Below are 12,416 nucleotides of genomic sequence, written 5' to 3' on the forward strand. Positions count from 1 at the left end.
CTAGGAAATCTGTATTCTTATTTACGTTCTCAAGAAAGTTCAATACAAAAAATATAGAAAGGTATACATTATTTAAACCTCCCTTCCTTTAGTTTATACTGAAAATTTTTAGGTTGCGCTTATGCAACTGAAGATCACCAACAAAAAGGGACAAGCTGCTATTTAGGGCATCATAATAACTAACTCAAATTTACCATAAGACATACATATTAATTAGTAAGTTCAATAGTCAATATAGCCAAAAATAATCATTTCAGTTAGCATTTACTGGAAATTTTAGCAATCTAAACACTCACACGGTCAGGTTTAATATTGTCCAGTGATACCTTTATTCCTTTCTCTTTCTCAGGCATGGTCTTTCTAAACATGTACAGAAAAGGCACAGGTCTCAAACTTTAAATCAGGTGACATCATTGTCATTCTTTCTGTGTTCTGGTCGCCAATTAATTTCCCTTTCCTTCTTAGGCCTAAGGCTCTGACTATCTTTTGCAATATGCAGTAGATTATAAATGTTCAAACTCTGACCAATTGGTGATTTTCAAACAGATGCCACCAGGGTAGCCAACAACTGCAGTATTCACTCTCGTTTTTCTGTCTTTTTGGAAGTCATTCATAAATTTAAAAGGGTGGTTTTAATATTTAATTCAGAATTTTGAATCCTTCCTTCCTTCCTTCCCTCCTTCCCTCCCTCCCTCCCTCCCTCCCTCCTTCCTTCCTTCCTTGCGATCTCAGCTCACTGCAAACTCCACCTCCCAGGTTCACACCATTCTCCTGCCTCAGCCTCCGGAGTAACCGGGACTACAGGCGCCCGCCACCACGCCGGCTAATTTTTTTTTTTAATTAATTTATTATTATTATTATACTTTAAGTTCTAGGGTACATGTGCCTAACGTGCAGGTTTGTTACATATGTATACTTGTGCCATGTTGGTGTGCTGCACCCATCGACTCGTCAGCACCCATCAACTCGTCATTTACATCAGGTATAACTCCCAATTTGTATATTTAGTAGAGACGGGGTTTCACCATGTTAACCAGGACAGTCTCCATCTCCTGACTTCGTGATCCACCCGCCTCGGCCTCCCAAAGTGCTGGGATTACAGGCATGAGCCACCGCGCCCGGCCAGTGAGATATTTTCATACAGGAGTATTTAAGAATATGTACTCTCTCATATTGCCATCAATTTTAATGTCACTAATTGCTCTATAAAAGCAGTCTATTTCATCTCCATGAAAAGCACATGTACTAAAATGACCAGAGTTCTCCCAGTCAAAAGGGCATAGAATGGCAGCAAGGTACAAAACACACTTTGCTTTACAGTAAACACAGATAAATTAAGAAAAACATGTAACTTCACACAATTGAATCTGTTCTGAAACATAATCATTTCTTAAAGAAGGAGATCATAGGAGAGATCACTCCATCCTCATTGGAAATGTTGGGTTAAGAGCAAAAGATTTTATAAGAGTATAGAGACAGAATCTCATTTGAATGCATGTGTTCAAAGAAAGGCAGTAAAATCCCTGATTTCCTTCCACATAGGCAGAAAAGTGGTTGGCTTTTGCAATCAGGTAACATTTCTTTCTGGCTAGGTCAATTATCCATGGAGCCACAAATCCACAGTTCATTCTGATTGTCTGCATATCTGTGTAAACCTTTATAATGCAAATATTAACATCAATATGCTTCTGTAACATGTTTCTATATTTAAAATCAAATAAGTGATTTCAGAATACAGGGGACTATGCAAAAAATCTTATCTAGGGGGCAAAAAAGCACCCCAACATCAACTTATAAAATAAAAATAGCATTTATTTCTCGCACTCCATTACTACCACAAAAAGTAAAAAAAATACTCAACATTCTGTTTGACATTATTGACTTACAGGAATCTCAGAAAGACACTAACATTTAAGAAAATTTTACACACCTTGAATTGTGTGTGATCTGAAACAGCAGTACTTTGTTGACACTAATCATTAGATAATTACATCCTTTGGGTTATTGTGCTGTCTAAAATTAATAAGACAGCCGGGTGCGGTGGGTCATGCCTGTAATTCCAGCACTTTGGGAGGCCGAGGCGGGTAGATCACGAGGTTAGGAGTTCGAGACCAGCCTAGCCAACATGGTGACACCCTGTCTCTACTAAAAATACAAAAATTAACTGGGCGTGATGGTGCACACCTGTAATCCCAGTTACTTGGGTAACTGAGGCAGGAGAATTACTTGAATCAAGGAGGCGGAGGTTGCAGTGAGCCGAGATCGCACCACTGCACTCCAGCATGGGAGACAGAGTGAGACTCTGTCTCAGGAAAAAAAAAAAAAAAAAAAAAATTAACAAAAGTAAAGTATTTGAGCAATACTTAAGTTTTCTCTCTCATATTTTTTCTTCAAATTAACAATGTACATTTTTACTTCAATAAATATGAAAAATATTCATGTGGAAACACTGCAGGTTTATAAAATAATGACAATAAGAACTATATGTTCTATGTGCAGAAGAAAAGGTACATTTTGTTTCATAAATACTACAGGCAAAGGCATGAATTACGGTCAAAAATGATATGAATGATAGATTTTTAAAAAGATTTTGTGTATGTTTATCTAATAAGCAAAATCGTATTGCAAATTCATAAAAGGCAAAATGCGTATGATAGTCCTAACACTACTGTATAATCACTATAGAAAATGAGTTAATGGATAATATTAATGAATACATAGAAACTGAAATATTTGCTGAATTGCAACTAATTGGTTGAAAATGTTGCCATGAGCTGGAAGTGAACCTCATAACAATTGGATCTGAATTCTGCAGAGTGGTCAGAAAATATGTTGCAATGTAGCCATGTCATGTGAAAGAAAAAATAATGGTCTTTGGCCATTTAGATTCATGTTCATATCTTGGATCTTATAATGCATTCTGACTACATGACTTTGGATAGATTTCTCAACATTTTTGAGACTCATTCTCACCATCTGTAAGATGGAAATACCTATCTCTTAGCATAAATAATTCTTAAATGTTGACAAAAATAGTTTACCAATTTTTAAAATAGTTTTTTTTCCCAGAAATAACATAATCCTACAAGAAACCTCCAGACATTTTTTAAAGTTTTATTTCTTATTCAATGTTTCCATACTCATTCGTTGGGTCAGTAGACAAAATGTTCTTCTTATTTTTGAGCTCTGTGGCTAACCTGATTGGAGGGAGTGAGTGCTATGTGGATTCTATACCTGGAATAACACTGTAGTATATGAGAACATGTAAACTTATCTTATCTAAGGCTTACCTTCTTTCTTAATAGTAAGAGCAATGTTAAGCTTTCTGAGTATGCAGAATTTTTTTTTTTTAGTTTAAAAATATACATGCATACATCCCTGAATCTTTACCCCTGCCCTTTTATACTTTTACTTTTTTACCTCATTTCCTAGAAGCGCATTTACACAGGCTTCTGATGCGTCACAGATGGCTGTGAGATCATGTCCTCCTTCTAGAGCCAACACCACACGTCCATCAGCCAATGTCATCAATTGCTTCGTCAAATGACCAAAACCTACCATAATACAAACAGAATATTTCAAAGTATTAAATCAAGAGAAAATGATCACTAGAATCTAACATTGATTGAACACATATTTTGAGTAAGTCATTACTAAGCATTTTCTGTGTGCTAATTCATTCAATACTCAAAATAACTTTATGGATTAGGTCCTATTATTATCTCTATTTTACAGATAAGGGACCCAAAGCCCAAGATCCCACAGCTAAGAAGTATCACAACCAAGACTGGCACCAGTCTGGCTCTTCACCAGTGCACAGCGCTGCTTTTCATAACACAATCTGTATGTATCTGGACAAAAAAACTAATTGTCCAGCCGGTGTTAACAAGGTAAACTGTTCCATTTGTTTGCCATATGCTTCCTGTCTCCATCACTGGCCTTTATTATAGAAAGTTTTCTATGCCCCCAATTGCTATCTATTACAAATTTATGTTATCTAACATAATTATTTACATTATCTAATGTAATGTAAAATCTATTACATTAGATTTTTATAAGCATTATTTTATTGTGAAACCTTTGATAAATGCAAAATATGAATAACATCTATACATGTTATAAAATACAATAATATGACAAATATCTGCTTTTTTACCTTCCAACTTAAAGAAAATTAAATTAGCAACACTTTTTAAACCCCCATGTGCCTCTCCCTGATAGTAGCTATCCTACTCCTTGTGGGAGATCAGGATCCTGAGTTTATAATTCCATTGCTTTCCTTTGTTTAATTTCCTTGTTTTTGAACTTTATAAAATGGTTTTATAGTTTTGCAACTGACTAATTTCATGTATTTTGTTAGCTCATCTCTGTTGATGCCTGTAGCTATAGTTTTTTTGCTGTCTAGTAGGTCATTATATGTCAACAGAGGTTATCTACCCGTTCTTCTGTTGACAGAGAGTTGGTTTTCTTGTTATCACCAAATTCCAGTTTTTTTTACCATTATAAATAATGTCACCATGAACATTCTTACACGGGTCTTCTGGTGCACATATGCACATGTGAAATGGAATTTAGCAGCCTTAAAATCTGCTAAATAATGCCAGATTATTTCCAAAGGGCTATTACCAAGCCCCACTCTCAGAAACAGTATATGTAAGAATTCCAGTTAAGTCACATCCTTGCCAACATTTGGTATGATTTTCTAAGTGGGTGGTAAAAAAAAAAATGGCATCTTATTGTAGTTTCATTCAGTATAAGAGGGGAGCTTTCTATTTCTAATTTAACTTAGAGATTTCATTACAAATGTAATTTAATCTAATTTTTTCTTTACACATAGACTTTTCCCCATAATTTGACAGTGTTGTTAGTTACATTAATTAATATTTCAAATATGAAGCCATCACTGCATTTAGGAAGTAAAATAAGCTTGGTCATAATGTATTATCTTTTTAATACACACCTGGATTTATTTTGCTAATACTTTGTTTTAAGATATTTTTTGAGTATATTCATGAATGGAGTTAATCTGTAATTTTCCATTCTTATATTGACCATAATGAATTTTGATGTGGTTGGGACTCTCCGTTTTTATTATCTGATGCCAGAATGTCAGGGAGAAATCTCCTATGAAACCATTAGGGTCTTGTGTCCACTTTGAAGAAGATTTTTAAGTATTGATTGAATTTTTAAGGGATTATATGACTACACCTGCTTTCTATATCATCCTAAGTTATATTTTTACAGGAGTTTCCTTCTTTTATTTCAGTGTTTGAATTTGCTGAAATAAAATATTTGCTTATTATATTATTTTGAAATTCCACATAGATGTAGGTGGATATTGTCTGTAAATATTTCCTTGATCTCTTTTACATTCTCTTTCATATTTTCCATCTCTCTCTTTCCTGCATTATGTATATTTTTGATTCAGAGATGTCTTCCAGACTTTCCCTCTTCAGAGACCTCTAATCTGCTACATCACACCTTTAGTGATATTTTCATTTCTGTGATTATATTATTTAACCCTAGAATTCCAATTTTGTTCTATTTCATGACTTATTGGTTATTATTATACTTTCTTAACTCCTTGTTTATGTTTTTATTTCTTCCTTTATTTATTTCAGCATAATTATTTTGTATTCTGCAACTGACTTCTGAAATCTTTTGGCTTAGTTCGCTCTCTGTTGTTTTTGCTGCTTCATGTTCATGCTGCCTTTATTCTCCCGTTTTTAAAATTTTTACTAATTTATTTAATTTGTGGAGTACTTTGAGCTTGTATTCATTGTAACTTTATATGTGAAAAATATTTGAAGCTTGGTGCAATGGACTGAATGTCACAACCCCCCAAAATTTATATGTGGAAATTCTAAACTCCAATGTGATGTTTTTTGGAGGCAGCCTTTGGTAATTAGGTAGAGTCCTCATGAATGAGATCAGTACCCTTACAAAAGGGACCCCAGAGAGTCCTCTAGCTCTCTTGTCTTCTAAGGATCCAAGGAGAAGCTGGCACTCTTTAATTCAGATTAAGTAGAGTCCTCATGAATGAGATTAGTACCCTTACAAAAGGGACCCAGAGAGTCCTCTAGTTCTCTTGTCACTTTCTAAGGGTCCAAGAAGAAGTTGGCAGTCTTTACTCCAGAAGGCCCTCACCAGAACCTGACCATGCTGGCAAGCTGATCTCAGACTTACAGTAACCAGAACTGTGAGAAATAAATTTCTGTTGTTGATAAGCTATCAGTCTATTATACTTTGATACAGCAGCCTGAACTAAGACACCAGGGTTGAATGTGATATCTGTCTTTCGAATCTGGCTCAAGTGTGATATTGTTTGCTTTTGCTGGATATCTGGGGCACTACCATCTGGGATCTATTTTAAATTCTTATATTGCAAGACTGGCTGTGGAATTTGCTGTTGTTGTTTGCACATGTATATCATAAATATGGCCCTTAAAACTTTTTTATAAATTCTCATAGAGAAGAAAGTCAGGGCATCTTTTCTTTCCTTTCCTTTTCTTTTCTTTTCTTTTTTCTTTCCTTCCTTCCTTCCTTCCTTCCTTCCTTCCTTCCTTCCTTCCTTCCTTCCTTCCTTTCTCTCTTTCTCTCTTACATTCTTTCTCTCTTTTCTCTGAAACTTTCTTTTGGAAATTCCCTTTATTGATGGCAAAAGCTAAGATAGATGTGTTGTTTTATTTAGGAACATTTTCTTTTCCAAAGTGTTGGCCCTTTGTCATTCTTTCTTTATTCTGGTCTCCGATTAAATTCCCTTCCTTTCTTAGGCCCAAGCCTCTGACCCTTTTTTACAATATGCAGTAGATTATTAATATTCCAACTCTGATCAATTGGATAATTTGATATAGATGCCCCCAGGGTGGTCAACAACTTCAGGATTTACTCTCCTTTTTCTATCTTTTGGAAGTCAACCATAAATTTAAAAGGATGATTTTAATATTTAATTCAGCATTTTGAGATATTTTCCCATGAAAGTGTTTAAGAATATGTAATGTCTCATATTGCCAAATTTGAATGCTTTTCGTTCAACATTTAGAAAAAATTTACATGGCATCCAACCTGTCCAATTTCAGGGGCAATTGCCAAAAGGTAGGGTAAATAAAAATAAATAAAAACATGTGTTTCAATAGAACATTTCATTTTTTATATGCTTTGTGAACTTACAGTGAAAAAACATTTAATTTTTAAATCAATTGATTTTTTAATAATTCATAGATTTTATTTTTTAGAGCAGTTTTGTATTTACAGAAAAACTGAGCAGGAAGTACAAAAAGTTCCCATATCCAGTCCCTTTCTTTCTATATTATTCACATTTGGTATTATTTTGGTAGATTTGTTATGACTGCTAAGCCAGTACTGATGCATTATTATTAACTAAAGTACAGTTGAGGTTCACACTTTGTGTTGTACATTCTATGGGTTTTGACAAATGCATAATGGCATGTATCCACCATTACACTATCAGACAGAATCGCTGACTGCCCTGAAAATTTCCTGTGATCTACCTATTCATCCTCCCTCTCTGCCCCTCAACCCCTGGCAACCAATGATCATTTAATTATCATAGTCTTTTGTTTGAAAAGAAAATAAATTCTCAGGGTGTGTTTGGTAGGATTTAATGAAAGCCTATAAAATCATCAGATAATGAGAACCTGAAACTAAATTAGGTTACTTCTGTTTTGAACAATAAAATAAAACATTAATCCTAGTAATGCCTTAAGATAATCCATTTGGTAAACAACTGCCTAGAAGATTTTCCCTTCTAGTCTAGCATTTGAGGTTCACCATGAACAGGATGAGTTAATCTCCTCAATATCTTGAAGCACTTTAATGTTGATTTTAACCACTTAACTACTATTTGGATGGAAGTCAAATTAGTCACTTTACAAGTATCCCATGTTTTAAAATTCTTCACAAAAATTCATTCTAAAAAGGACTTAAAATTAGTTAAAAACTGTTATCAAGCATTTTAGTATTTCTCAATTCCTATGGACCTCATCATGATGCCAATAAGAATCTTTTACCCAGGCCACTTAGGAATGAGGCTGTCCACACTAAACTACCTTATTACCCGATGACAATAAAAAGAATGATAAATATTCAGAAAAGAAGTAATGCAAAATTTTGATCCCTAACGCTCAAAAATGTTCTTTCCCTAAGCCAAGATTAATAGCACATAGTAATTAGTATCATTCTAGAAAATTTATGTAAAAAATCTAATATGTAAGGATACATTTCTGTTAATCAATTGTTAAATATTCTAGATAGCTTTTTCTGTAACCTAAACCAGGGCTACAGTGATAATTTTAAAAGGTATGATAAATCAAGCCAGAAATCTTACTAATAATTTCTAGTAATTTAGAATTCAATTATCTAAAGTCACTACTGAACAAATCAAATCACTGGATTAAAAAAGAAAGAGAGAGAGAGATCCAAATCTGGTTTAAGTTCACTCTTTCCTCTGGGAATGAAAAAAGTACCATAAAATGCCAAATTTAGATGGGATAGTAAAAAGTGGAAGGAAAGAGTGGAATGAAGTTAATCTTTGATCTCTATCCAAATTCCTCTTTCTTTTACCTACAGGGTTTATTTCCATTCACATGTTACCCATGTGATCTCTGCAGTCAGAGATTGAGGCAGCTGAACTCTGAGTTATGCATGCACAAAACATTCAAGTGATGTATAGAAATTTCTACAAGACCCATGCTCCTTCTTCAAATCAAAGTAAGCAATTCGAGATTTTTTTTATTATCCTGAATTCTGCTGTGTTCATTGTTACTGTACATATTAGAAACATTAAATATGCCAGCCAAGTGTGGTTACCAAGGTGAAGGTATTATTTTTCAGGACATATTAGATAAAAGTTTCAGTGGCATGTTACGTGTGTGTGTGTGTGTGTGTGTGTGTGTGTGTTGGAGCAGAGGATACATAACATTTTTAGTAAGCATGATTGCAAGTTTCATGTAATCATATTTACTTCTAGCTTCATTAAAGACACAAAAGCTCATCCTACATCTCACAGTAAATTTAATAAAACCTTTAGAGTTAAAAAATTACAGCAGAGACTTTCCTCAAGGGGGGCTGAGTGTTTTGAGTGTGAGGGCTGATCGGCTAAGTGATTAAGTGGAAAACATGTTCCTATACCATGGTACCTTGTAGGCTCAAGCAATCACTGGACATAGAGATGGAATGGGGTTCTCAACATTCACGTAGGCCATCAGTTTCAGAACTGAGTGCAGAGCTGAGGGAGGAACCTGGATGCCTTGGGGAAGCCACATGTGCAGGCTCAGGTTAGTGACTGGTATTGGGATGCACTGACTAAAAATCAGCCTTAACAGTCATCCCTATTACCTGCATTGACTACAAAAGAATCTGTATATTTTATAGGTGTTGGTTTCTGCTAAGAAATCATATTGTGCCAGATACTTTTTTTTTTTTTTTTTTTTTTTTGAGATGGTGTCTTTCTGTCACCCGGGCTAGAGTGCAGTGGTGTGATCTTGGCTCACTGCAACTTCCACCTCCCGGGTTCAAGCGATTCTCCTGCCTCAGCCTCCTGAGTAGCTGGGACTACAGGTATATGCCACTATGCCCAGCTAATTTTTGTATTTTTAGTAGAGACAGGGTTTCACCATGTTGGTTGGCCAGGATGGTCTCGATCTCTTGACCTCGTGATCCACCCACCTCGACCTCCCAAAGTGCTGGGATTACAGGCATGAGCCACCGTGCCGGGCCATGTCAGACACTTTTAAAAGGATATTTGGTACCTTAAACTTTTACTTTAGGAAATATTTTAGAATGAGGCATCCATCAAACACCATAACTACTACTAAAGAATCCTACATGTAGCCTGGTTATTTTAAAAATTGTCCATCCGCATTAAATTATAAGCATGAGAAGGATTCTACACTGTAACAAATCATTTCTTTTGATGACCAAGCGGAGCTGAACTGGTAACTACCAAGACCTTGACACCATTGAAAAAGAGAATTAGAAGGGCCTTTTCAGCATGAAATCCTCTGGTTCCATTAATTTAGTAGAAGCAAATTTAATATTTTTGATTATAAAAATTATCATTTTCAATTTGATTTGCTGATACTTTATAGGGGTTGGTTTCTGCTAAGAAATCATATTGTGTCAGTATTTTCTCCAGTTTAGAAGTTGTTTGAAATGAAAAGTTGCTCTAAGAAGGCTCAAAGATTAAACCTTACATATGTATTTAATAACCATGTCAGATGACACAAAAGGATTCATTCTTCAAGGTGGCATGTCTCAAATGCTTCTTTCTAACATTTCCAAATAGTTCCCAGAGAATGGTGGTAGTGAAAGGAAACAACCTTAGCTAGCTTTATTTTAATTTTCATTTAAAAAACTGTATTAAAAAAATTAATTTTTTCATTGTAAGAAATTTGGAAAATGATAGAAAATAATAATTAAATAGTATAATATTTTATAATAAACAGACTGTTGTGATATATCATATAAAGTGTCATCTTTTATTTGATAAATATATAAAATAAATGATAATCATAAAATAATTACAAATAATAATAAATACATAGTTCCATCAACCAGAAATAGCCAGTTCTACCTTTGTGTATTTCATGCTTCTTGTTGTATTTTCTAAATAAAACAGAATCATTCTGTTTTTTTTAAACTACATTTACAAATATCAAATAGTGGATAAATTTTTCATTTCTCTACAATATCATTTAAAATGTATCCATCCACCAACCAATTCTGTTTTCAGATTAAGTGTGTTATTAGGTTTTTAGTTTAATATACAAGGTAGCAAATAATATCCTAATGTATAATCAAAGTGACCAATGTATGTTAGTATTTATCTTATTCTAGTGTTATTATGTATTACTAGGGTTGGAAGAAGCCTTGCTCTTTTTATTGCTAACTTCTCTGTGTCACCAGAGCATGGGCTAGAACCTAAGTAGTAAAGCACGTAAAGCCAAAATGAGAACAAAGTTTATACAGTCAGGACTGTATAACTCTCCCACAAAGTCTGTTTCTATTACAAAATTGCAAATGGTGTTGGAAGTCTCTATGGAGGCCAAAACTGAGTTAATGCTGTAGTGGGTTGTACAGGGAATTGTCTCCAACCTACAATTTAGTTACTATTGCTATCCTGCCTCCCTGTAGTAAAATAGATCAGACCCTAGAATCAGCAGCCAATTCTCAGAGAAAGATACCTCGATCATGATTCATTTGGTTAATAAAGAAATGGTCACACATTGTGATCTATTGGATAAGTCATTTTACTTCTACTTAAACATTTGTTGACTTTGCTGATGCCAGTCTCCCATTCATGACAAGTCTTCCCCCAACTATTATTTTCTTTCTATTGAGGAAAGCCTCCAGTTAAAAAAAAGAAACAACAAAAATTATTCTGGCAACCTCCATCCTCAATCTGCCATTCAGCAGAGGCACTGGCGTCCAGATAAGCAGAAGTGACAGCTTTTGAAATACTCACTGACACCTGATTTGTATTATTTTTGTAACTCTTCTATGGCTAAAAAGTCTCACTACCAATTTACTCATTTATTAACATGTCAATTACATTTGGGCCTGAAATGTTTGTGTGGACTTCACCACACATTTAATACAGTAGGGATCAAAGGAGTCACACATTGTTGCCCTATTTTCATTTGAAATTAAATTTTTCTCATCCATTGGACTATCTTCTGTAGTTATACCCAGAAAGGATTACTGAAGAATGCACATCCAGGGAAGTCTAATTATAAAAACTGTAGCCATTTTCCTCCCTCTCTAAACCCTGTGGTCATTAAGTTACCATGTTATTCTTTAGGAAAATGCAGTCAGGCTCAAGTAGAGAGAGAAATTTGGGTAGCATGTGGCAGTCTCATGTATTGTGAGGCTCTCCAGCAGGACTTCAAAGCAGAATCTGATTGTTGCAGATGGGAAGAATGCTTTCCACAGAAATACCTTTTTAAGACTCATGGTGCTGTAATTCATATGGTAGGCACTTGTGATTCATTCCTGATGATGTTGGGATCATTTAACTCACAGAACCATTGTCGCTACCATAAAGTCCTTTCATCTGTAGCCAAAAAGGTTTATTTCATGCAAATGAAAAATTTTCATTAAAGTATCACCTTAATAATGGGCAAAGATATATATTTTCTGGTTATGTTTAAAATGTAAATTTATGAACATATTCTGAAGAGTCATTTCATGTTAAGATCTTTACTTATTTGATGTCCCAGGACTCTTTCCAAGTTCATTGAATCCGGAAATCAATTTTAGAAGAAATATGGAGATTATTATCATTAAATCTTTCAGTTGGCTTATTCCAAGCAGCCCTATAAATACTACATATGTTTTAAAGAAAGCATTTCCAACCACAGTAAAAATGCTTTTACTCTTCTAGTCAGTGATGCTCC

The 12,416-nt window shown here is 34.5% G+C and overlaps 1 protein-coding gene across 1 annotated transcript in view; it reads right to left on the bottom strand.

The window, feature by feature from the left end:
* The window catches only part of HDAC9 (histone deacetylase 9), a 910,581-nt gene that overhangs the window by 54,761 nt on the left and 843,404 nt on the right, over positions 1 to 12,416 (bottom strand). Inside the window, exon 23 of the mRNA XM_073009077.1 lies at positions 3,421 to 3,554. Within this exon, the coding sequence (XP_072865178.1) occupies positions 3,421 to 3,554 (134 nt within the window). The remainder of the gene's footprint in view (positions 1 to 3,420; positions 3,555 to 12,416) is intronic.

The sequence above is a fragment of the Chlorocebus sabaeus genome, chromosome 21 (assembly GCF_047675955.1).
Source record: "Chlorocebus sabaeus isolate Y175 chromosome 21, mChlSab1.0.hap1, whole genome shotgun sequence".
NCBI classification, from domain to species: domain Eukaryota; kingdom Metazoa; phylum Chordata; class Mammalia; order Primates; family Cercopithecidae; genus Chlorocebus; species Chlorocebus sabaeus.